This window comes from Vidua chalybeata, chromosome 2 (genome assembly GCF_026979565.1).
Source record: "Vidua chalybeata isolate OUT-0048 chromosome 2, bVidCha1 merged haplotype, whole genome shotgun sequence".
In the NCBI taxonomy this organism is placed as follows: Eukaryota; Metazoa; Chordata; class Aves; order Passeriformes; family Viduidae; genus Vidua; species Vidua chalybeata.
This window is the reverse complement of record NC_071531.1, coordinates 79,442,839-79,470,139: the sequence shown is the minus strand read 5'-3', so window position 1 is coordinate 79,470,139 and position 27,301 is coordinate 79,442,839. Positions and strand designations below refer to the sequence as shown.

Sequence of the window (27,301 nt, the reverse complement as noted above, 5' to 3'; positions counted from 1 at the left end):
TAGGAAAAAAAATTGTATATTTATTTCTTTTCCAACTCTGATTCCAAAGGGTAAGGGCTGTTCAATTTTCTTACAAACAGCACAGCCACTTTCCCCAGGCCTTCCCTACCTCTCCCTTACAAACATCACAGTAAGATGTGATTTCTGCTCCCTCATTATCTCCACCAGCAGAGGATGTCTGAAATTCAATCACAGTGGAGGCAGCAGGAGTTTCACCACCAACAGCACTCCCATGTAATCCACTGCTGAATAAACCAGCAATCACTCAGTGCAGTGAGGAGAAGAGCAACAGGAACAGGAACCCATTACTGTCCAGTAAAGAACAGCATTTGAGAAGAGCAGAAGAGGAAAGCAAACCAGAGCAGGCAGCTCAATCCATGCACTTTGACTGGAGTTTATCATCTGAGAAGGCTCTCCATCCATCTGCTGCTTGCCTCTCTCATGGACACAAGCCATGGTGACCACTGTGGTGCAGGTGAGGAAGCAAGAGGGAAATGCTCCAATGACCATATCACAAGGCCTGGCCCTACTCCCAGAAAAGCCAAGAGAGGTGTAATGGCCACAGTTGTACTACCACTTCAGTGGCTGTGCCTGCCCTTTTCAATCCACTCCTTCATGAGGCAGATCTCCATGGCTCGAGCTTGCTGCACAGATTTGGGGTCCAAAGGGTTACGGCTGCGTAGGTCCAGGTGATGCGCTCCATCCGGGATCACAACTGCCACGAGGGAATCGGTGATGTTCTGGGTCACCCCACCTGCAGACCATGGATCCAGGCCACCATTGCTGTAAGGAAAGACTATTTCATTAGGGTGCATGTGCACAGCAGTCAGCGAGGCTGCAGCTCACATCAGCCTTTCTACTAGGTTTGCATGTACAGCAACAGAAACAGACCTCAACCCTGTCTTAATGTCTTGTGCCCACCCCTCTGCTAAAAAGCAACTTCTTGACAGAGCTATGGAGATATCATCAGCTTAAGCAAGGTTACACTTCTCAATTATCTGCTAATTCAGATAATAATCTCTAACAGTGCAAAAGCCTCTGAAGAGAAATCTGCTGCCACCTGTAATTGTCATTAAAGTCTCTACCAAAACATGCCCAAACTCCCAAACCAAAGCACTTCACTTTGCTTCTTCACAGTCTGCCATAAACAAATTACTCACTGGACCCTGTAGAGCTGAGTTTTTAGGAAGTTCTACCTTTTGCTGTCTCAGCTGAGTGCCGACCTGGTTCTGCAAAGAAATGCTTGGATGGTTTGTTATTGCGCTGACTTTAATAACAATCATATGAAAATGGAGATTATATCCCTTAAAAAAATGTCTAAACTGACTCTTCCTCTATGACAGGACAATTTAATACCATTTACTCCCCCTCCTCACTCACCCTAGATCCATTTCAAAAATTCCTTACGCTATAGATACGGCTCCAAAGAAGAGTCCATAAAGCACGCCAATGGTTCAGCTGAGAGAGAGCTTTCCATCTCTCTCTCCTAGCTTTGGACTTGATCCAATAACCCCTACTACATCTTATTTTCCTTTACTGCAATGACCTTCCCAAACATGGCCCATCTTTCTGCACAAAGAAAGCAACATCCATACACTTGTGGAACTGCACAAACCTAGATCTGTTTCTCACTTAAAACACTGGACCTTGCCCACAAAAGGAAATGTCAGAGATAGGCTGTGGTATGAGAGGGTAAATTTCTAGAAGAAGCTAAGAAATTAAAACATCCTTGACACAGAGATATGCAGCTAGAAAAATACCACCATGGTAGCACCATAAAATAACAGTAAAATAATGAATTTTTAAAAAAGTTTTTTTTAGAAATAACCAGAAGTAAAAATCTGGGGTCTAAACTAATATTTTAGGTCTTGTTTCACCACTGAAAAAAAACCAAAACAACTAAGTATCTTGAGTCTCTGTAGTTCTTCACTTTCAGTGATTCTAAATATGACTTAAGACAAGAGAAACATTTTGTATCTGCAAAACAAAAAGCACTGAGAGCTGCCCAATAAGCCAAAAGCATTGGATTTAAAAGGTCATCTGAATCAGCAGAGCACCTTGGCAACAGGGGATGAGTTGCTGAGAGACTCATCATGCACATGAACTTGGATGTTTGGTCCCAGTCATGTGGAAGCTAAGCATGCCACAGGCTTTTCTGTGAGCTAATGGCTGCATCCACTGCATCTCCTTCCAAAGGATGGCACCAGAGGCACTGACACAGTTTGGGAAGTGAAGCTTGAAGGGAGAGGGATGAAGGGCTCACCACAAAATCATAAATCTTTATGGTTTTTGCAGATTAAGATCATTCCAACTGGAATCATTTATTTATGTGTTAAAACTAAGCAAGCATGTAAGTACTCAGTTGCCCATCTCACGGGACAGGAATTTCCCAGTATAAACCAAAGAAGCAAAAGAAGAGAAAGAATAAGTTAGCCATTTCTTTCTAGCAGTGGCCAAGCAAGCAGGACTTCAGGAAAAAAAAACGAATGCAAAAAAACAGCATGCTAGTCCTGTTTTCAATTAATATACTTCCTTGATAGCATACATAGGGTTCTGCCTATCCCATAGCACACAGTTCTCTTTCCTATATTCTCTTCAGTCTCCTCAGCCCTCCTGCCCTGCCCAGAAGTTTAGCACAATTGTAGCAGCACTGTCTGTGCATCCTTTTTTAACATGACCACCCTCCACAATTGGCATGTTTCCTGTTAACTTTTTTCTCTAACCTTTTCTCTTCAGCCACACATTGTTCTGCCTTTTCTTCTCTGCCTCCATTCTCTTCTTTAGTGCTAACAATTCTCCCTTCTGCACAGAGCACCAGAATCTCTTAAAATGGAGCCTTCATGTTCTGCCTCTCCCATGCCAGTGCAGGACTGGATATGTGGGTGCCCTGACTTAGAATCCTACAACTTAGGTGTGATTCACTGAGATTGAAAAAAAAAAAAAACATTTTTAGACTCTGCACACCAAATTTCATACTGTCTGATATAACCTGGACTGATTTTGACTACCACAGTATACTGATGATGAGACACTACAACTGCTACAAGCCCTCTGCCACCACATGTATGAACAGCGTTAAAATGTCACTTCCCACCACTGTGCAACACTTCCACAGCAAGTACACAGCATGTTCCCATAAGAGGAGGGGAAATTGCTGGAAGGGAAAGGGGAAACAGCGTTCTGAAACCCCCAATTTCCTCAGACTAGTTTTAATAAAGGTGTACTGCCCAGGACAGGCAAGTACCACCTGCTCACAGCCTAAGTAACCACTTACAACTGCATAACTCCAGGAAGGTACCAGAATGGCAATGGAATTCCCTACATTAATCCCACACAGTACAAACAACAGGGTGACTGTGCAGAGTGATGTACTGCTCACAGAGGGAGAAGCAGCAGCAGCAGTTTAAGCATCCTGGCCAAATCCCACTGCGTCTGGATAAATCCACCCTACAGTGGTTCTCTTTAGTAGGAATGCTTTTCCCTTCCTGCTCTACGCTGTTGTGCAAGTTGCCTGTCACTTGAAACACAGTCCTTTTCACCCCACAGGGAGCCACATCCCCTGGTAAACACTGGGATGTTTTTTGTAAAGCACTCTGCAGTGTTTGAGGATAAAAAGCTCTTATATAAAATGTACAGTGTTGACAATGTATTTATTTCAAGAGAAGCATCCCAGCTTGAGATCCAAAAGCTTTGTGTGTACAGCACTACTTTAACATTCATTTGGTTGCTTGCAGGCTTTTCTCATTTCCAGCTCCTTCAGCTGGCATAAATTCTTAAACACTTATTTAGATTTGTTTGCTTGTCTATGGCTTACAAAGCAGATTTCTTCTGTACAGAACTGTGCAGCCTTGGAAATAAGCAACACTGCAGAAACTAAGTGAAACCAAAAAAATTTTTTTATTAAAAAGTTCCAAAAGAGGGTGGGACTTCTCCCTCCAGAGTAGATATCCTGCTGGGACAGAAACAGCAAGAGGCAAACAAGAGGAAAGCAAAAGGCCTTTGCAGCCAGACCAACACTAACAGCTGTGATCCAGAAAATATTCCCCAATTCAAGTGAGAACTTTCTACTTTTAAAATGCATACCTATCTACCACATCCAAAAGACTAATTCTGAGCTTGGTTTGTAGAAGTGGCAAGGTGTTTTATGAAAAGGCCTTGCAAAATTTTAACCAGAACACAGAAGAATACATATCCAGGAGCTTCCCACAGTGTGCAATGGATACAGCAAGTCAGGACTCCTGACGTCTCAATGGGTTTGTGGAACAGCTCCTTCCTACATAAGCACCTGATGGATAGACAATACTCACCTGGATCACCTCACAGCATAAGTAAAACCTCATGAACCTCCCTTTAAAAATAGCAGAGTTTACTCTTAAAAATCAGGGAAGTGAAGGCTGAATAGAGAACAAGCAGCACGGACTAGTTTTTTGTGCTAGACTGAAAGGTTTCTTTCACTTTTTGTCCACATACAAAGGTGATTCAAACTTTTGTTGTATTACCAGTATTCCTTACTAAAATAGAAACATCTTTGTATTTAGATCTTATACTTTGTTGAAACCTGCCTAAATGCCACTAAAAGAAAAAGCTGTTGGCAGTAATAGAAAAACTCCCAAAGTTACTTCCCTCTCTTTTCTGTACCAAAGGGAAAAAGGAATGCCACGCCAGCCTCTTCACAAGGCTATCACTCAGAGCAGTAATTTTGGTGACCAAGATTCTGTGTTATAGCTAGAACTCATTTAGACTTTCCTTTTGTGTGTAAGCAACAGTGTTTTGGGTTCATAAAAGTAGGAATTTACCAGCATGGGAAACCTGGAATTTGGCCACAAGATAAGAAGGAATCCACACGGAAAGAAGACGTTTGGCAGAATCCCAGCTCAGATTCTTCTTTTAGAGTCACACAGGCAGTAACAGAACAGTTGGCTTCCTTGGCCACTGCAGACTGACCATTTTACTCTCAATAGCAACACAAAGCATGCTCATCATTTATTCAGCTGGAGTGCTGGAGACAGATCCCTTTGCTATATCCCTTTGCTATTTGGAGCAGATTCTCTACACTGGAAACCCAAACTGGTGGAAGACTCTACAGTATCAGTTGAAACAAGGCTTACCTGAAGATGATATTGCTGTGTGAACTGATGTTTTTTCCTCCATACATAGAAAGAATCCAAGAGAGGCGAGGCCTCACTCCCCACATCCTGTAGCACTCTTCTGAAAGGGCATCAAAGTCCCACTTCTGAGGCTCAAACATATCATGGACACCATCTGTGCACAAGGGCATCACCATCTCAGTGCAAGCCTGAAAGAAAGGGCAGGTCAGTAGAGTATATTCCAAGGAGAAGATCCAATAGCTGTTACAGCAGTATTTAAAAAGGCAAGTCCAAACAGCATTTGATCAGTAATTATTACCTAACTGTTACAGAATAATTTAGGTTGAAAAAGACCTTGTAAGAGTGAGTTCAACCATAAACCAAAAAGTGCCAAGTCCACCTCTAAACCATGTACCTATGTGCATAGTATCTTTTAAAAAACTCCAGGATGGTGACTCCACCATTTCCCTGTGTAGCCTGTCTCAGTGCTTGACATTCTTCCTAATATTCAATCTATATCTCCCCTGGTACAGCTTGAGTCCACTTCTTCTCATTCTATTGCTTGTTACTTAAGAGACTTAAGAAACCCACCTGCCTACAATCTCCTTTCAGGGAGCTTCTCATCAGACTTGTGCTCCAGACCCTTCCCCAGCTCTGTTGCCCTTCTCTGGACACACTCCAGCTCCTCAATGTCTTTCTTGCAGTGAGGGGCCCAGAACTGAACACAGGACTTGAGGTGAGGCCTCACCAGTGCCCAGTACAGGGGACAATCACTGCCCTGGTCCTGGTGGCCACACCATTGCTGGTACAGGCCAGAATGCCATTGGTCTTCTTGGCCACCTGAGCACACGCTGGCTCATGTTCAGCTGCTACTGAACAGCACTCCCAGGTCCTTTTCCACCTGGCAGCTTTACAGCCACTGTGCCCTCAGCCTCTAGCCCTGCCTGGGGTTGTTGTGACCCAAGTGCAAGACCCACCACTTGGCCTTGTTAGACCTCATACAACTGACTGCCCCACACAACTTAAAATTGTCTGCTGTACGTAATTTTCCAGCCTATATGAACAGCTGAAACTCAACAAGCAGCTAGATAATGAAGATACAGTCTAAACCTCCTGGGAAAGCTGCTTCTCTTTCCTGCCTTGCCTTCCTCACTACAATCACACTTGGTTTGTGACTAATTTTGTCATCAGCACACATCAATACTTTTGGCACAATATATTGACAGCTAAATGACAATTCTCATCAGCTGTAGATTAAAAAACCACCACTGACTTGCAATTTATAAAGATTAGTCAGCATACCTGGTAGTACCAGCCCATGTCACCCAGACTCTTCGTTGCAGTCTGTGACACATCTAAGCACGAGGCTTCTCCTGTATAATTGTAATATAAATTTACTGCCTGGAAAACATTCTGCAGCAACAATTTGTCAGAGAGACTGGGATCCTTCAAGAACTTGCAGACTTCCTGCAATAAAGAGATAAGAAGTCTCAATCTATAGGAATTAAATATTGATACATGACACCTGGTGGGATATTAATTTCTTGTCCAAGTACAATCAGACCATTTCCAAAAAGAGGCTATTAAGTTATATAGCCCAATTATCACAAAATGCAGTATCACACATGTGTAGTGCGTACTACTATGAGGAACCTGAAACTTAATATTGCCTGACTAAAAAAATTTTTTAAAAACCCAACAGTTCCACCTTCATGTTTCATTCACCAAATTTTTCAATCATTCTCACACTTCCTCTCTAATTAAAGACAGCACATATAACAGAGAAGCTCCAGGTATCAACTGGGGCTGCCTGCAGTTTGAAGTAGGTAGCTCACAAGAGAGAACAGATTAAACATACATACATGCATACATATATATATATATATATATATATATATATATCCAGCTACTCATTAAGGTTAGAAAAGACTTCCAAGATAATCAAGTCCATATTTCCCTCCCCCTTTTTTGCCCTCAGAGTCCTAATAGAGCTACTGTTTCAGATAATAAAGTATCCTAACAGCTTATATAAATCAGATTTCATACATTAGTATTGTTCAGATGGGTAGTGGCCTTTTCTGGCTCAGGTTTATAAGCAGAAATAATTTTCAAGGTGTTTATCCTGCTCTTTGCAGTCAGCCACATAGCACAGATTAATTTCCCTCTCTCCTCCACCAGGCAGCTCTACACAAGGGAAAGATTTTGTTTTATAATTAATTACTGCCTAAAATACTTATATCTTACCTACCTCACATAGTAACCCAAAGTCCTGCAGGGAAATTCAGCCAGAGTCTTAAAAGAATAAGAACACTCCAAGGATAAACAGAACTGCACAAGTGAAGGCTTGCAAGTGTAAGAAGAGGTTCTGCTTTGAGAAGAGACCCTGCAAGGAATATGTTTCTGGAGATCCACATTTTTCTCTCTCACTAGTTTTCTCACATCAAAAAGGACATAGGCTCAAAACTTGTTGAGTTGCAAACTCTGTCAGCTAAGTCTCACATCAGAAACTCTAATTGCATGTGCTTTTTGTACAGCATTTCTGCTACTCAGGAACAGCTCTGCAGGACAGTTGAGGTTTCTCAGTCATCCCTGGCACTTTTTTTCTCCTGGGTTATTGATATAACCTGTTAGACCTACAAGGGGCAGTTAGGCAACAAATCATGCACAAGATATTATCTTGGTTGTCTTTTCTCAGCACATTGCTTCTGTGGAGCCACGAAAACAAAGGAAAAGGTACAAGCTAGGAGAGGAGGAGAGAATTAATTAAACCTAATACTTAATTCTATAAGATATTGATTCTAAATTACCTGTATAGGCCAAGCTGGCAGAGGCTGCAAGAAGTCAGCTTTATAGGGATAATTCACCATAGCCAAGTTTACCCATGTTTCACTCAGCCAATTTTTCAATACAGCAGCATCCTGAAGAGTTTTTAAGGGGCTGCACAAATGAAATGTGTTGGAAAGCCACTGCAAACCTGCATCTTTAATAAAAATAAATGAATAACACAATATTTAATGTATTGTACCATTAACACATACATCAGCTGTGCTGCTACTAAAAATATTTTCACTTAGCCTAACTAATTTAGTGAAACTATTCCACACACAAACAAGCACACCAGATCAAATTTTAGTCAGCACCTCATTACAACCTCTTTTCCGGTAGCTGTTTAATCACAGAATCACTTAGGTTAGAAAAGATCTCTAGTCCAACTGAGTTCATAGTGACTACAGTAATTTTCTTTTCCTGAATGCCTCAGCTGGCAAACAAAGTACTTTTTTATAGCAATGACTATCTGGCCTATTTTGTCAGAAGGAATATAAGCCTTGAGGTTCTGATCTTAAGTCTGTTGTTATCTGACCTTAGGACTGTTTGGACCTGGATTTTGCATCCCACCAGGCCTAAAAGAAGTTTGTGATACAACAAAACAGGCATTTAAAAGTAGTGCTAGATTCAAGTTTTCAGTACTAGGAGCAGAGTTTCAAAAAACCCAATACATACACAGGTGAAACCATCTGATCATACACACTCCTGATCATTACTATTCTTTGAAAAAGCACTGGTGAGGTCTTACCTGTTGAGGAAAGGTGGTTAATAGCATTCCAGGAATTCCGGATGCTCTCTGAGCAGCCCTTGCCACTCTTTTTGAAATCATTGGTCACTATGCTGAAAAATGTGCCACATGGAACCAAATCACCAAACTGCCAGATTGGGGCAGAGGCTGCCAGAGCTCTGCAAAGGGACATAAAAAGATACTGAACTCCTGCAAAATGGACTTCCATACCCTCCCCACAGCCACTATCTAGGCAGCATTTATAATTCATCTTGGACACTGTGCTCTAGGTGAACTAACCATAATGCTGCAAAATTATGCAAAAGGCTGCTGGACGATATGGCTATGGATATGTCTTGGACACTGGTACAACAATATCAGCAAATACAAAAGGCAGACATTCAGACTTGATTACTTTATTGTTTTTCATTCTCATCTACCAATTAGGCCTTTCTCACTAGGCATTGTGTGAACTCAAATGAAGAGAGGCCCGGTCCATGAAAATATACTCTCTAGCTTGTTTCCAAGAGGGTAACTAGGGTATTGAAGAGATTAAAGACCTGCCTAAAGTCTGGAGACCCTAAAAAAACATTAGGTGCCAAGTCAGTGTTCACAAGTTTTCACAAATCTAGCAGATAACTCAGACAAAATACACCATCCACTACCTGCTGACCAACATTTGCCTTTGTCAGGCAAACAGCACCTCTTCCCAAATTCAAAGTAACTTGAATCCTTCTTCCAGTACTGAAAAATTCAAGCCAGCTTGAATTATGGTACTTCTCCCAGAGCAGTAATATTTATAGCACAGAAGTAACAAATGCCTGCTCTGTTTAAGCAGGAGGAGCACACTCACCCAACCACCACATGTGGATATTTCATCCTAAACCAGGCTGCAAGCATTCCTCCATAAGACCCTCCAATAGCTATGACTGGACTGTGCTGGGCTCCTGCAATGGTCGCCTTTAAGTACTCAACAAGTACTGCAAAGTCTGCCAGAGCTTGTTCTGATGTCAGGTAATTGAGATGCTTGGAATCCTGAGAGAAAGAAGGCAGGTTACGGACAGCATGAGTGATTTCCAGCAACAGTCTTTCTGTTCCCCATGGCAGCTACAGCTAAAATCAGGTCTACAGCTAAAATCTCAAATCTAAATCTGTGCCTGAGAACAAATGAAATATTCTTTGCAGGTACATGAAGCACTAAAAAAAACCTCTAGTTTGTTGTTTGTTTTTTTTTTTTTTTACCCTAGAATTGATAGTTACAAAAGAGTTACATATTACTCAAGTTAACACTCAATGCCCTGGCAAGAATTAAAATATGCAGAATTATGTTTGTATGGAATACATTTATTAGGAAGACAAAAAGATGACACTTACGCTGAAAGACTCATTCCCAAAGGGCAAAGACTCTCCATAATATCTATGTTCAGCAAATACCAACATGGCATTAAGTTCTTCAGCCACATCCCACATAAAACCCTGGTTGGAGGAAAAGACACTCAAAATAATTGATTCAACTTGTTTAACAGTCTCTAGTTTCAGTCTAGTGTATTCCAATTCTTTGATTAGAAAGGTATCACTACCAAAATGCCACTAGAAAGACAGAGTGCAATTTGGTTTTAAGGTATCACTGAAGTAAGAAAACACACAAAACAGGTATCAACCCAGAGAAGGTGATATATACAAAGACATATATATATATTTCATGCTGCAAAATATTAAGTATCCTTGTTTTGTGACTACACACAGGAAATTTAACAGAACTCCTATGGCACAAGCTTAATGCACAGGAAATAAAAAAGGCTACAGGAGAAAAGCATGCATTTGAGCTAGGACTACATTACAGAAAACACAAAACTTGTTTGGCAATAAGCAATAATCTAGAGCACTGCAATACAGTTATTTTCAACTAATAAATAAGTACAACTTGTTATTACTTGTTGATAAGAGTTTGCTACCACCAGCTATGAGAAGAAGCAGACAGAGATCATCTGCTGGCTGCACAAAGCATACAAGCAGTCCTTGGTGGCTTTGAGCTCAGCACATGCCACCTCCTGTCATGTTACTGGACATTGTATTGGAATGGCTGAAAAATGCTACACACTCCCTTCTGCATTTGTATCAGTTAGGGAAGTAAAAACTTCCACATGTACTGTAGAAAACAAGAATTATCTGGCTCTGATTTCCAGTTCCCTTCATATTTTTCTTAATAAAGAAACAAAAATCCAAACATGAAAACCCTCCATTTTACTAGGATAAGTTTAATTTGGTCCAAAATTCTGAACTGTTAGCTCAGGGCAACTACAGTGTTTCCTCTAGAAATTTTCTTCACTGCTCCAGGAATTTAATACAAGTGTATCCCTTTGGTTTGTTTGGGTTTCAAATAGGACCCTGACCCCCATAAACTTTTTCTGTGCTTTTGTTCAGCTTTCTCTTCCCCGTATAACAATCACAGCAATCATTACAAACTTATCCTTCAACGACCTTCTGTGACTGTCTTGTTGATCCTCCTCACTTTTTCAGTATGCCATTTCTGGCAGGCAGGGCTGTAATCCCATTATTTCCCACGTACCGTGTTGTTGCAGAACCACTCGATGTCTCCTTCATTGCCTGTATAAAACAGTATTGGTCCATTGTCCTTCTGCCAGTACTGATCTGCTACCAGGTACCGCTGCTGGAATGTACGATTTTCATCAAATCCAAAGTGATCAATCTGTAAGAACAAACATCAGCAACATGGTTAGAAAGCTAGAACTGAACCTGAAGGCCACTGGGAGTGCTGACAGTTACTTAACAGATTAAAAAAAATATGTCATTAAATTAATTTATATTCCTAATCCATCAAATTATTTCTGATTTGTGAAAAAAATTCATCAAAATTACAGGTGTGTATACTGAAGGAGAAATGCTATCTTCAGGCATTAAGAAAAAAAATCCATGCCCTTTTTATAGCATTCTACTTAACACCAGATATTCTAAATATATTTAGGAAGTCAGACCAACCAGCATGCTGAGAGGTCACAATACCTCATGCAATAAAACTGTATGAACAAGTAAAAAGAGTCATCACAGGATGTTTTGAGTCTCAGGAAAACCTTACTATCCTAGTTATTATTAAAAAACAGCAAACTAAACAAAAAGAACTCCAAAACTAAAACCAACAAAAATCTCACCTTTTCTTTCTCTCCTCCTTCTGGCATAATTAAATTTAAACAGATTCTTGTTAGAAAGTGGGTTTTTATTGTTTACCACTGCTCTACAAATATTGCCAGCCTATATACATCATACCCCTTAACCCAAACCCCACAGTGTTAGATTTATTCCCTCGTTACAAATTCAATTCCTAAGGTAATTTTTTTCCAACTTTAACTCACACTGCTTTGTATTCACCATCCACCTTGACCCTTCCCGTAGAATTCATGCAACTGAAAAGTTGTGCTTTTACAAGTAAATTGCTTTTACAAGTAACTTCCTGCATAGGCATAATCTTATTCTGGGATACCCACACAGGCTTTTAATATGAAATATAAAAAAAAAAAATAAAATGTAACCAAACCACAGAATTACTCCAGAAGATCTATCCTACTTAATTACCATGTATTCAGTATTGTTATTCATCAGCTGAAGATGACCTGTAGCTTCCCAATTTTGACTTTTATCAGTGCATCGATCTACCTTTTCCTGTCATAGTTCCTGCTAGTGGTAACAGCCTGACATCTGCTGGCTTGAGGATCTCTGCTCACCCATCCATCTGCCTTCACACCCAAACTCTGCCACACCTCTCAGATGCTACAGGAAACAAACTTTCACATTCCCTGTTTTGGGAGCATCTGCAAGTTAAAGCTGAAAAGCAGCAGATCACACCCAAATCCAACCACTTGCTGTTATCACAGTAACATACCTGCTAGGTGGATTCCTTTAGGCAGCTCAGAAAAGCCTAATGCTTGACCTGCAGGAGCCAGCTATTCCACACCAGGTACTTCTATTTGCTTTGGATGAGAGAGAGCACAGGAACTTATTTCAGATGTACAGCCTGCTGCAAAATGTCTTTTCTGAACTCCCTCAGAGGTTACTCACTCTTGGACTCAAGTGGGAGGATGTGTGTGCTGCAGCTCACTGCTACAAGAACAGTGAGGTCTGTGCATGGTGTGGACAGACATGAGACGAAGTCTTTGCCTCAATAAATAACTTCAGTGACTGCTTCCAGACCCAAATAAAACGATTTTATGTACTTTCACGGTTTTCCTCAGGGAGGCCAATTGCTCCTTACTCTTAAGTACATGGTGATGCTATCATGTGCATGTTTAAGGGCTCTTTCACTGAACTTCAATACTGACAAAACATGCTGGGCTTGTTTCACACTGACAACTCACCTGTGTAGCTATTTTAGTTTCACCTATTAAGAGTGATTAAATGTAGAAAGGCAGAACAAGGTCAACTGAAAAAGTCTTTGGTCATAAGACCTTGGGACAATTAAAGAGAACAATCAGTTAAGGCACATCTAAAAAGTCCCTGTATAGTTTGATAAACTCCAACACTTTTAGAAAGTACAACTAACCCATCTTTTGTTCCCTGTGTGTTTGTAAAGGGAGAAATTATTTTTCTATTTAAAATTTCTTGTTAGGCTGCTTGCCAGAGATAGGAAAAACAGGCCCTTGTGTCCTGCTTGCCTTTTATGGAATCATCTAAAATTAAATATTTAGATTTAGAACTTGATTCTGCATCCTTCCTGCCTGAAACCAGAGTGTCAGCTAGAGGACTACACCCCAAAAAGTATTCAACTTTCCTAATTACAAAGATATATACCAGTGCAGGTAACTTAACATGCAACAGACAAAAAAGAGTACAGAGGGAAAGCCAAAGCAAAAACCAAAAAAACCCCAAGCAAAAAAAAAAACAAAAAAACCCCAAAAAAACAGAGAAAATTCTTGATACCAGGCTGAGCTTATCCAACGGGGTATTGTGCAGAACAGATTCTAAAGTCCATCTTACTGTTCCTGTTTCACAGGAGCCAGAAAATTAGGAGAGTGATACTCCAACATGCATATCTTTTCCCAAATTATGGCTAGTTTTCTTTAGAGATGCGATTTACTGGAGTTTTCCTTTCATGTGATCTGCAAATCTACTTCCCCAAAACAAACCACAAAATAACAATACTCTAGCGAGTCTGTCTTTCAAAACCAAAAGGGAGAAAAATACAGGAATTTAAGTTCTCTTTTGGTGGTTTTAGTAACCATGTTGATCAAAGAGTCATGATTCTGTCTTGACTCTGACATGCTCTACACTCCCTCACTGCCATCAGCCATGTTATTCTTTCCCATTCCTCCCTCAATCTGTAGAAATTTGATACACCCACAACAGCTAGATTGCCTCTGTTCATCACACAGCACATCCAGCCATGGACACGTGTAAGATCCCAGGCAGAACAAACACAAATCCAGACTTCTCCAGAAAAAAAAAAAAAAAATCACAAGTAGCTATTACTCGGCTGAAGTGCAGAAACTCCTTCAGTTCTAGATGATGGAGCTTCATACCTTGTAGTAGCCTGTCTTTGCAAGGGTAAGACATACGACATGAGTAAAAAAAAATCCAAACCAAAACAAAACCTAATGTTTATAAAGCAGTCAGGGAAGAAAGTGTCACAAATGCTGGTTATTGCCAAGAAATTCAAAGACATTCTAAATCCAGAACATCAAAACACAGTGTGGAGATATCCCAATGAGTATCTTCTCACAAGAGTAAAAACTGTGTTAAAATTTGTCAAGCCAGAGGGAAGAAGCCCGAGAATCAATATAAAATTGTGAGGTGAGAGGTTTGGACACACAGGGAAAGCTGCAGTTGAGAGCAGCAGATGGAGCTGTTGTGTAGCCAGAGTGTGCAGCAGGAGCGTGCAGGGCTGGGCACAGGGGCTGCTGGCTCTCATTCGAACTACTGCTCTACCTCACCATTCTTCATGGAACAGGCAAGCAAACAGATAATAAACCCCAGCAACTGTGTGAAGCCTACTGTAGTATTCAAATCAATCAGGTATTTTTATAGCTTTTTTTTTTTCCTTAAGCAGATGTCATTAAAAAGATGAACCAGAAAGGGGTTTTTTTCCCCACTCTTACACAAATGAAGTAAGATAAAAGTAATGACTTTTACAACCAGACCACAACAGCAAAAAGAAAAAAAAATCTGTTTAGTACACATTTAAAATACTTTAACTTCTGGTTAAAACAATTGTAATGGTATGCCAGCAGATATGCGTTTTTTCCACTTAAAATTTTCATAATTACAACTGTGTTCAGGATGTCAGCAGTAAGTACAAAGACCTGAGCAATCCTAAACAATTTTTAAATTTGCCCTGCTCCCTGTGTGGGAGGCTCGAAGAGATGATGGCAAAAATCACTTCTAAAACAAAACTATTCTAGAATTAATGCAAACCAGTTACTCAGCCCAAAGTTCTAAGCTTCTGTAAACAGGACTATCTGGCAAGTTTGGTAAAAAATAACACAGTCATCATCTGTGATGCAACAGAAATGTTTAACAGAAGGAAGTATGATCGACTGACACAAGAACAGTCATTCTGATACTAATAAGAGGAAGGATACAATTAGAAAAAGCAGCACTGAAACTCATAAGTTATGGATAAGTTTTTAAGAGAAATTCTTGTCAGCTGAGGCAGGTAGGATGGCAAAGTGAATACTTAAATTTCAGTTCCACATACAAAAACTTTTGTGAACACTGCTTGATTAAGAAAGCCTTGTATTTTCCTGCACACCTTTGAGTCCAAAGGCTCACAAAGCATTTAGGGAAAATAAAAACAAACATACAGCAGATGGCTCGCCAGGGAGGCAGCTCTGATGGAAGACTGTAGGTGCTACCCAAGGCAGGACTGCTGCGAACTGCACTCCCTGAGCTGATGACAAACATCAGTGGGCAGCACAAGGCATTGAGCCCATGAGACTGATGAGAGCACCAGACTGAAGGCTCAAATCAGCAGTTTTGATCCTTCAGCTCAGAGAAACTTTCTACAGAGAAGTGCAGCTGATCAGCTCAGGGTGAGGCAACTTCCCCAGACTGGTTTACTGAACAAACTCACACTGGGAGGAATGGCCAAACCCCACCCTGGTGCCTTCTGTTTGAACTACATAGCACCTTTCTGTATCTTTACCTTATATGTACAAATGTACCATGTGCTTTGGTTAGACTCTCAAAGATTACTTATCTCAAGGTGAGTTTTTTGTAATGTGATTTTTTGCTATTTTAAAAGTCCATTTAAAATAAAACAAGCCACTCTGCTACACATCTCCCCTGGGGAGGAGACAAAAAATGCTCAACAGATGTTAGCTATTGTACAGATGTTAGTCTGCTTAATGTACTTCTGGAAGCATTCAGGAACTCAGGCAATGAGCAGAGTACAAAGACAAAACAGGACATGTGGGCTAAAACCCACTTCCTTCTCAGCAGCACCTTAAGGACATCAGTGACTACAGAGACAGGGCAGCAAAGCCAAGGCTTTACCAAAAAAGACTGTAAGTCACAGGGCAGTTTTTAACTAAAAGCATCCAATACCATTTGAGGTGGTAAATCAGCACCCGATGGTTTTATGCTTTTGGGTTTCTGGCAAGATTGTGAGCATCTGAAAGCCTTTCTGTGATGCCTTGAATTTCAATCCTCTATGCGATAGCTTTGTTTTCCCAAATTGAATATTCCACTTGAAATCAAGCCAGGTGTTTTACTGGTGAGAAGACAGGGGATTTTCAGTTGTTTTAAGATTTTTAAGTTTACTCTCCACATGTCCATGGAGTCGTTTTGAGTGCTCATCCTGTCTGAATTATTTCCTGAGGACAGGAAGATACAGGATAGCCTAAGGATATCCTCCTGTGTGAACAGCAGTGTGGACCTTAGCCTCCCTGGGATTTCACTGATGTGCTTCTATTCCTGCTTTTACTTCTGATGGGCTGTGGGGGACTCCAGTTCAATCAGCTGGCCCTATTAGTTTTGTTTCCTCTTACAAACTTTGCTTCCTCTATTCAAATTTGAAGTTCATGAGGGCAGGGACTTTCTTGTCATGTCTGTATAACAAAGGAGGAGGGCGTGGGGGACAGATTTTATTGAGCCTGCCAGGACTGAAGTTTCATCCTACCAGTACCTGCTAAGATTCTCTGTCCCTGCTCAGTCCAGGAAAGGGAGGGGAAAAAAAAACCCAAGAAAATCAAGCTTAGCTTTGTTTCATATTTTAATTTTAAATGCAAGGAATGAGGTTTTTCCTTGCTTTCAAGGCTGATAGTTGTGCAAGGAACAGCAGAGATTGAAGCTTTGCACCCCACTGTTGAAATGCATAATCATTTGGTACTCTGTGAAAGAGCAGGGAGGTGTAAACTGCACCTTTTTGCATCAGCTTGTGTAACCCACTAAATAGAAAGTCTTCAATGTAAATAATACCAGAAATTGAAAAGAGATAGGATCATAGATTAGAATAACATAACTACTTAGACTGGAACAACCTTTAAGACCGAGTCCAACCAGTAACCCAGTACTGATAAGCTCACCCCAAAACCACATCCACACACCTTTTGAACACTTCCAGAGCTGGCAATTTCACCACTTCCCTGGACATCTTGTTGCAGTGCCTGACAAGCCCTACAGTGCCAATTTCCAACTATCCAATCTAAACCTCCCCTGTTGCAGCTTGAGGCCATTTCTTCTCCTTCTATTGCTTGTTACTTAAGAGACAGAAACCCACCCTCCTACAATCTCCTTTTGCATAGTTGTAGAGAACATTAAGGCCTCTCAGCCTCCTCTTGTCAGACTAAACACCCCCAGCTCCCTCAGCCAGCCCACACCAGTTTTGTGCTCCAGACTCTTCCCCAGCTCCTTTGCCCTTCTCTGGACATGCTCCAGCCCCTCAATGTCCTCTAGTGTGGGGCTCAGAACTGGACACAGGATTTGAGGTGAGGCCTCACCAGTGCTCAGTACAGGGGACAATCCTGTTCCTGCTGGCCACACCATTGCTGATACAGGCCAGGATGGCATTGGCCTTCTTGGCCACCTGAGCACACGCTGGCTCATGTTCAGCTGCTACTGACTAGTACTCCCAAATCCTTTTACCCTGGGCAGCTTTCCAGCCATTCTTCCCCCAGCCGGTAGCACTGCCTGGGGTTGCTGTGACCCAAGGGCAAGGACTGAGCACTTTGCCTTGTTGAACCTTATACAACTGGCTTCAGACAATAGATTCAGCCTGTCCAGATCCCTCTGCTGGGCCTTCCCGCCCTCCAGAAGACCAGCAGCTGGATTTAACCCCACTCACTAAGCCACTCTCTGGGCTTAGCCACCCAGCCAGTTTTCCACTCAGCAAAGGGTATGCTCATCCAAGCCAAGACTGACTCTGTCATTGTCATTTTCCACAAGCTTCGTAATTTAGAGGTTTTGCTCACCAGATTTAATTTTAGTTGTTAATCCATAACATGTACCAAACCATATGGATAACAATAGACATGCTTTTTGACTGTAATGAGCTTCCAGCCAAATATGCCCCCAAAGCAAATGCAGGCTTAGGATCCTTGTAATGGAAAGAATCTATCATTGCAACTGTGTCCTTGAGAATACACTGGCCTTTGATAACGCGCATGGCTTAGTGATAAACCTGGCAGTGTTACATTACAGATGGACTTGATGATTTTAAAGGTCTCTTCCAGCCTAAGTGTGTTTATGATTCTACACTTCATGTATCTTTCTGAAGCTTCTCTTATGATGCAGAAATCACAGCACCTGCTCTTGCAATGCTGTTTAATAAAGTCTGATTTTTAGCATTGATTTATCTCTTCAGTGATTAAAAGACATGAACAAGGAAAACTTCAGACAGGAACTCTACCCCTGCCCTGAGTCACACAGTTTGGACAGGCACTTGAAAAGACCAAAGACAATTTAAACTGCTACAGGATATGCTGTAGGAAAGCACCAGGGTACTCAGGTCAGCCCTTGTTAGAAACAAACAGTACATGATGAAAGGTTATTTTTATGTCGGAAGCCCAACCAGCTAATGAGAACACAAACAAATTTATTTCAACTTCCACAAACCATTAATTGTTTTGTGCTGCAATTGAACCTCCAGATTCTGCTTACCACGTAAAAATGAAGTCCATAAACACATTTAGGCTTTAAAATCCTCCAGCAGACAGTGAAGATGCTATTCTCTATTAAAATTCCTCCATTTGAAAGGAGAAGACCACAGGCAGTCTCAACATTTTCTGTCCCAGACTTGAGAGCCACAAAGCTCCAGCACAAGGGGAAGAATGGGTGACCAAGGCAGGAATCTCTTCAATCAGCTTTACTGCTATCATTCCTTAACCAGTCTCCATTCCCCTGCCACCTGGTTCTTTTTAGAGCAATGAAGAGGCTTGTTCTGCTCAGACTCCACCAGTTACCTAAGTCTGCAACTAACTACTGTGGCAGTAAACACTCCAAAAGTTCACATCATTGCTGCTTCCATTCAAGGTATCACTTTCCTGGTGAAATTCTTCCACAGGACAAGTGATGGGACAAGGCATGGGGAACAACCAGCTTAGAGCCCTACTTCACAAGGTGTGATTTCTCAAGGCTGAAAAAAGCATAAAGATGCACTACACCAGCAAGAACAAAGTTACCCTTGTGCAAGGTCTCTCAGACCCCTAACAGGCAAAGGCCACTAATTTTTTCCATATGCCTTCCAGATTGTATTACAAATCCATCATATTCAGAGGATTAACTTCAGAGGAGAGGAAAAAATTGGATGTGAAATGTCAATATGTCACAGATTAAGCAGCATAAAAGCATTCCAGGTCTTTTTTGGAGTGACCTAAAGTTCTGAGTAGGACTAATTGTTTAAGCAAAAGAATTTGCAAAGTTTAATCTTCTCTGATGAACACAGTTCTCATTTGAAAGACTTCCTAATTTTTTCTTTTTTTGTATAAAGACACGGGATATAAAAGCATTTTAGATCCAAGATAATATTTTTATCTAGTCAAATTCAATATTTAAACCAGCTCTACCCCCTACCCCAAAAAGGTCTAGAACTGTCTACTTTGCTAAACATTTTTAAAAGGTTTAATCCAGGTTGCAATTGTTTTATTTCCCAGTTTTTCAGAACTACAAATAAATTTGCTTTATCATTCTCCCAGACGTAGTTCAACCACTATTATTTGTATTTTATTTTCTATTGCTAATCCTATAAAAAAGGATCCAAGGAAGTAGAAATGAACAATGACAGCAAACAGGAAAACTGTCCTGTCATCTACCCAGATAATCTTCTAATTAGGCTAAATGACACAGACTAAATGACAAAAGCTCAGTCCAGGGATGGCAATCCATCAGTATTAAAAGGCTAAGTGTTTTACATGTGCTACTGTGGATCATGCATTTAGCAGCCACCAATTCTGATCAGCACTGAGCTGGGGAGAGAGAAAGTTTCACAAAACAAAGCAGGAAAGCAGCAATTACTTCCACAACCCTGATGCAACAGCAAAAATACCATGTAGTGACTACTACTTTGGCAAGCTTGCAACACCAAGGAACAACTTCTGCTTGCAGGGCTGCAAGATGTTGGTAGACAGGATGATGGGAAAACCAGCAGCATTCAGGGAAATATCATCTGCAGCTCCCTGCACCACCAAGTGTGTCCCTATCGGTAATCAGAGGGAAAGGACATCACACAGTATCACGGCTCCATGGTATCCCATGCAGGTAGGCTTTTCAGTGAGCCATCTTCTCTACAGGAAAGAGACACATCTCAAATTTCACTCTACAAGCACCTTTTCCAGCTAATCTTCACATAACCACTTTGGCTTCAAGCCTGACACAAGGGTGAACTTGTACGTAAGCTCTGTATCTTGGCTGCAGGCGTGAATAATGGAAAAGCCTGTTACATCAATTTAAAGTTAGAAACAACAGCCCACAAGGATCAGAAGTTTTGTTCTTTGCTCACTGTGTGTGTCCAGAGAACAACAACCAGGCACAGCACACCTGACAGCAGCATTATAACAGCACCAAATATCAGAACATACTACATGCATGCTAGAGCTGAACGAAAGCACGAGACAGAAACTCGAAATTTAAAATTAAAATGATCCCACTATACCATAGGCAAAGGGTATCTACTGACTGTGCTTAAAAGAAATGCAATTCCCATTCTTCCCATTCTTCTTCTTCCCATGCTTAATTCTCTGAATTGACATGCCTGGAAAACAAGGAAATTAACCATTCTGCAAGTATCAGTAAGATGGCCCAGTACAGACTGGTTTACCCCACTAAATTTCTTATAAGCTTCACTGCTTTAGATATAAAATCCAAGTATTACAGGATGTATGAAATAAATTAAGGTATTTGGTTTTTGAAAGCTTAAAATGAAATAATCAAGTTTGACTTCTGTTCTCTCACCAACTTGGCAAAATGCTACAAATTATCTGCACGATCTACAACAACTTCTTATGCTGATGGCTGGTCTTGATCTCCTCAAAGTCAGATGAAGAAATAGATACACAACCATTAGCATAAAATTTAATTTTGAACTTCATTTTCCTCCATATCTCTCCACAAAAAAAAAAAAAAAAAATAAAAAAAAAATCAGCTCAAAGACTCTGCTTCAACTTGCAGAATCTCATTATACAAGCCAAATGCTACAAAGGTAACAGGAGTTCTCATGCACATCTGGCTTAGGAACAGCTTGCTACTTCAGCCATAGGCAGTTCTGTTTACTGTTTTGTTCTTTAGACTTTCCTTAATCTAGATAGCCTGTAAGAAATCTTTCAGTGGCCTATTACACCTTTTAATGAATAAAGCTAGTGAGATATGCTAATTTTCAGTGAGAGAATAGTGATCATTGATGTTTTTTGAGTCACTAGTATTAACTGCTCACTCAAAGGAAGAGGCTGCACGTTGTGAGGAAATTGTTTCCTGATTAATTTGAGAAGCTGATGTCTGCATTGTGACCCCACAGATAAGTAGTGCATAAAAATAAAAATTCACTGACAAGCTTTAACAAGTACTTCCCCGTTTTCCTGTTCACTGAGTAAGAGCTATTGTTCCTGGTTTATAGCTTACAGCTCCCGTTTTAAATCAGGCTATGAAATCACAGAGTAAGAGCTGCCAAGTACTCCTGTACTACTTGATGAGTAAAACACATATTCCAAGTAATTCACCTCAGAGACAAACATCAGCATCACTTCTTCTCTAAACACCAGCTTAACTTTTAATTGGTACCAAGGGGCTCTGTAAAAAGCACTTTGTTTTTTCCTTCACCAGAAGCCAAAAGTGCTATTGTATTATGGTGCCAGGCATGAAAAACAAACCCATCTCAACCATTCCTGACATCTGTTACTATTCTGAGACACCAACCTGAGTCACAATAAGATGCTAACCACAATTAAAAATTGTAACCTCAACCCATCTCAATGTCTTCCTAAGCAAGTTTTAGACCTATGATTGAAAAGTACTTCATTAGGTTTAAAAAACATTTATATCCATTCTAATTTTCAATCAGAGCTTTTATTTTCTATAATTCAGAATTTCTGCCTGTAATAAAAAACAGGGTATTAAAGACTCCTGATAAAGCCCAAAAGGATCAAATTGGATTACTTTTTAAACTTAATCACTTTAAAGCATCAACATATCTTCCTTTTATCTACACACAATATGAAGTGTGGATGCATTTCAGAGCACAAAGACTTGCATGTGAATTTATTACGAGATACTGACATAGGTGTGAAACCTAGAAGTTATGAAATGTAATCAGAATCCTTCTTTTGGAAGGGGTGACATAACTGACATGTATTAGTTCAAAAGACAATCTGACTGAAGGACCAGGCTCAGTAAGTTGCCAAACAAAAATTAATCTGTACTTGTTACATTGGTTCTTAGACAAATTCATAGCAGTTCACAAGCTGTGATTGAGGTGAAGGGTTCCCCAGCACAGAGTCTCACACGGCCATCAATTATCAACTTGAGTGAAGAGACACCACATCCACTCTCCTTCCTAAGATTAGTTTATCACTGAGAAGCCTTCAAATATCAGCAATTTTAAGGCATCATGCTCTCAGCAGCACTGCACATAAAGCACCACAAGTCCTCAGGCTGTGGTTTTTGTAACACTGGTATGTGTGCCAAAGACAGAGATATAAAGGTACAAGACAAGGCTCCCCAAAGGTCAGAACTGACTCCAGAGCCTCCTCAGTATGCTGTAAGGTTATTTCTGCTTGGGTAAAGAGAACTAGATGGATCTTGGATGCCTCACCAAGTCATTCCAATGAATTTGAACTGTAAACAGCTGCTTACAAAGAAGCCATCCCAACAGTGGTGATCCTAATATAGTTCTATACATTCTACACATCATTTTCTCTGTAAAGTTCCATTTTGGATGGATTAATTTAACATACAAATCACAATCAATTGGGTAGCAGGCAAGCAAATTACCACAGACTTGCCTACAAAAGTCACATTAATACATCAGAAAAGCTATAAAGGAGATAATCATCCCATAAACAGACAAAATTTGTTAAAGATGTGGCTGATGGCAGAGTTTCTCCTTCAAGGGTCATCTCCTCTTCTAGGTCTGCATGAGGTACCTTGCTACTGGGGTAATTTCACTCACACATAGGAGTAGAGGGATGAAAGACATCAGTTATTTTTGAAGGGAGAGGAAAAGAAAAAAAAAAATCACACCTCCAAGACAAAATAATAAAAGTTATTAAATACATACACAGGGCAACAAACAAGCTAAGATGCTAGTCACACTGACGCAGGCACTACTTGACTGATTTCTCAATATTCTAGACTTTAGCCCCATCGTCACAGATGTCTGACACTTAAAAGTGGTAAACAGGAGGAAGTTTAATGCAAATGAGCATTGAGCTTAACTCTGATCCTGTTATTTCCCCATTTTTATGAAAACAGACTTAAATGTCATTGATTCACAGTAAAAGTTGACACTAGAGCTTCAAACAATGTTACATGTCTATAGACTGTCATGCCTAGAGGTTCCAATGTGCAGCAGTAATAAATTATTCACAGTGATCAAGAAGTAACTTTTTAGGCAACAAATCATGTAAGGAATCTATTTACACTTTCAAAGTTTTCTTCTGCAGAAGTATTTAAAGACTCTATGTAAAGATATTTTTAATATTAATAGGTATAAAACCGTTTCCTTTGTGACAGCATAGTATTTTGGCATCTTATGAAGTATTTTTTTATATTGAATGCTTTTAGATAAATTATTTCAATTTGTGATGAAAACCACCAAAGAGAGAAACAAGAATCAAAACAGGAGCCTTAGATAAGAAGAAAGACTTGACAGCAAGGAACACAAGCAGGTAATTAATGACATAAGAAATATAATGTATGTAATTAAACTTCAACAATCCTGAGGGGTGGCAAAGTATCACAGCACCTTATTTAACATGTTAATCATAGCTTTTATGTTGCACTAAGAATAATAATGCAATTACAAATTCCCAGACAACAACACTGAGTGCATGTTTTATCAGGGCTGAATGCTGTTTATCAGTTCTACACACTGTGCCACTGATAGCGTGTCCTATGCTCTCTGTGTGATTAGAAGACCTCTCATGCTACCCCTGTATCTTTCAAGTGCCATGCAGCAGAATTCAAATCTTTGGTGAACACACCTCTCACACTCTGTTCAACAATATTATTAAGTCTTTGGACAAGGAAAGAAAAGATTTTCAGGCCAGTGAATGGGCTCCCTCTTTCCTGCAGCAGTCACTCTCAGCCAACATGATTTTGCTTGAAGCATGAGAGGAAGAGACAGAAGGGTGAACAAGATGTGGCATCAATATTTGCAATAGGTTGTTACTGTAACTCTTCCCTCCCATTTCTCAATACCTATCTATGTCCCAAAATCCACAGGTCTCAACCACACCGCAGTTCTGCCGCTTTGCTGGCAGCTGGATGGCACCTGGGCCATCAGTGCCAGAGCTGAGGAGAAAAGCCAGGTGACACCACAGCCCCGGGAGGAGATGAGGACAGAAGTGTAACAGATGGTGACAAAGGGTGGCTCAGACCACGGTGCAGAATTAGTATCACTGATGCTATGATAGCAATGTGCAACAAGCAGTGTGCCACAACAATTAGGGTTAATTACACCACTGCTGCAGGAGTGACATCCTGGCCAATGCTGGCCACACACTGCAGAAGCAATCTGCAGTATGCTCACAATACAAGCTCCAGGGCTGTTAGAGGAGTTAATGCAGGGACACAGATCTCAAATCATTACCCGAGTGAATGTTAGGCAGAGATGTTGTCAAGACACAGGAATTCCATGATTTATGCAGGGAGATCCCTGGAACAGGAGCATTCCCAAACCATTAACACTATCTGCAGAAGACTGTAATCTCAGTGGATAGATTTCTCACTAAAATCATTCCAAATCTATCTTCCACCCCAAATGACAGGGACCTTGCCCCTAAAATTATTCCATAGCTATTTAGTATAATCTTACAAAGATTATCTATTTTCTTTACATCTGTTCTCCCTGTCAGTGTATGTGGTAAGCTTATCATAAGTGTAATTTTCCCATTTTGCTCAATCTACCATAACTTCACCTTGTACAAAGCTGAAACAGGAGATATTCAATCCACATATCATCCAAGATGCCCAGCCATAAGTTGCACCAAGAAACATTTAGATAGGATATTTAAAAAAAAAATTCACTGACACAGTTAGCAAGCAATTGGAACAGGCTTCCCAGAGAAGTGGTCAAATCAACAACCTTGGAGGTTTTTAGAAGAGGTGTAGACATGGCACTGGGGGACATTGTTTAGTGGTGCATTTGGCAGTACTGGGTTAATGGATGACCTGAAAGGTCTTTTCCAACCTAAACTATTCTATGCCTGTAAATTTAACACCTTCTCCTTCCCAGCACTCCCTATTCAGAACAGAACATGAAATTCAGATGCACGATACAAGCCTGATTCTGAGCAAACCAAGAGAGTACTGGGAAAACATCCTCCTCCCTGACTATGCCTCCCAGTAAAAAGAACCACTGCCTCCTCTAGGAAACCCAAGTACAGGGGACGATGCAGACGCTGCTCAACACACCCAAGGAACTTTTGACTGTTTTTATGAAAACCTATGAACAAGGTGGGTTTCAAGTCTGATTCAACAAAACCACACCAACACTTAAGACAATGCAGAGCCCTCTATTCTATCCACATGCAATGGATTTCACCAACAAATTGCTGGAGGAGACAGGATGACAAAGCTCAAGTTAGTAATAGAAATCTGTCCCATGTTCCATTTTTTGCCTTTTTTTCTAATGTGGAAATGAAACTCGAGATAATTTTACTAAGGAGGTAATTTAAAGGTGGATCTTTATTGAAGGCTTTCAGAGGCAGCTATGAAAAGATGTCCACAAAAGCCCAGCCCCTTGTACAGGGCTCAGTACATTTTTATAGGTTTTTGGAAATCAGTATAACTGATAAAAAGCACCAGTTAGGAGGACAAGTGGTGACACAATTCCCGCCCAGGTCAAGTCCTTTCTCTGGAGGCTCCCCCTTTGGTACTAGCTGTACTTTGTCCATGTATCTCAAAGAGCTGCTCTCAACCTTGGTTCCCAGAAAGAACCAAGATAGGAAAGGGGCCTTGTGCCCCTGGGGCTGGGAGCTCTGGAATTTGTTTTGTCTTTTTGCTTAGGGAAAGGCCATGGAGAACTACTGGAAAAACTAGCCACTAATACAACAGGCTACAGAACTACAAATACGTGTGCAAAGAATACAGAGAACGTATAAAAGAGAAAAAAAAAAAAAAAAAAAAGGCAAAAATCAAAAGAGCATCACCATCCAGGGGAAAGTACCCCTGCCCATGGCTGGGGGGAAGGTGGAATTAGACGGATCTTTACGGTCCCTCCCAACCCAAACCATCCTGTGATTAAACAAAAAAAACCCCACGCCACCGCTGTTTGCAAGAACGATCTGAAGGCAGCCGCGGAGCGCAGCCCCTCGCTGCTGGCACGGGCGCGGCGTGTGCGGGAATACGGACTCCAGGGCCATGGACACAAAAGAGAGCGGATCCCCCGACACTTTAAACACCGGAATACGCACGGCTTGGAATGTTTCACAAAAGACAGCCGGCATTCAGTGTTTATTTAAAAGCCTGCGAAGAGTCGCGTCCCGCCCGTGGCTGGAGTGAGGCTACTGACAGGGGAAAGTGCCCCCAGCTCCCCACTGAAACTCCCTCCTTCCCTCCCTCCCCAGCCGGCTCCCACCTGCTGGCTCAGGTAGCGCGTCAGGTAGGGGCCGACGGGCAGCGAGGCGCGCCGGTGGCGGCGGAGCGGGGCGGGCAGGGCGCCGGCCGTGCCGAGGAGCGGCAGGAGCAGGAGGAGCCGCAGCATCGCCGCGGGCGGGAGGCGCGGGAGGCGCGGGAGGAGCGGGAGGAGAAGCGGGAGCGGCGCCGGCCCCGCCGCTTTATACGGGCCCGGCTCCCCCGCCCGGCGCTGCCCCGCGCGGGGAGCGGCGCGGCCCTGGGGGTGGGGCCAACCTACACGTGCAGGGGCGGGCCCTAACCAGCGGCGCCCTCCGATTGGCTGCCGGTCGGCGGTTAGCTCGCGCGCGCCTTCGCAGTTGGCCGAGGCGGCTTCCATAGGTAATCGCGGGGAGGCAGCGGCCGACGTTCTCGCTTTGTGATTGGGCGA

At 41.4% G+C, this 27,301-nt stretch overlaps 1 protein-coding gene across 2 annotated transcripts; it reads right to left on the bottom strand.

The window, feature by feature from the left end:
• On the bottom strand, nucleotides 1-27,128 carry PRCP (prolylcarboxypeptidase). Of its 2 annotated transcripts, none has more exons than XM_053935005.1 (9): nucleotides 26,876-27,128; nucleotides 11,210-11,350; nucleotides 10,015-10,116; nucleotides 9,494-9,675; nucleotides 8,662-8,819; nucleotides 7,895-8,067; nucleotides 6,390-6,554; nucleotides 5,109-5,296; nucleotides 1-783 (listed from the first exon to the last, which is right to left on the bottom strand). In XM_053935005.1, the coding sequence occupies exons 1-9, from the start codon at nucleotides 26,999-27,001 to the stop codon at nucleotides 579-581; spliced, it is 1,440 nt and encodes a 479-aa protein (XP_053790980.1). In that variant the 5' UTR covers nucleotides 27,002-27,128; the 3' UTR covers nucleotides 1-578. The 2 variants fall into 2 exon arrangements, with proteins under 2 accessions (XP_053790980.1, XP_053790981.1); XM_053935006.1 differs by lacking the exon at nucleotides 1-783 and adding an exon at nucleotides 2,738-2,921.
• Nucleotides 27,129-27,301: the final 173 nt, after the last annotated feature.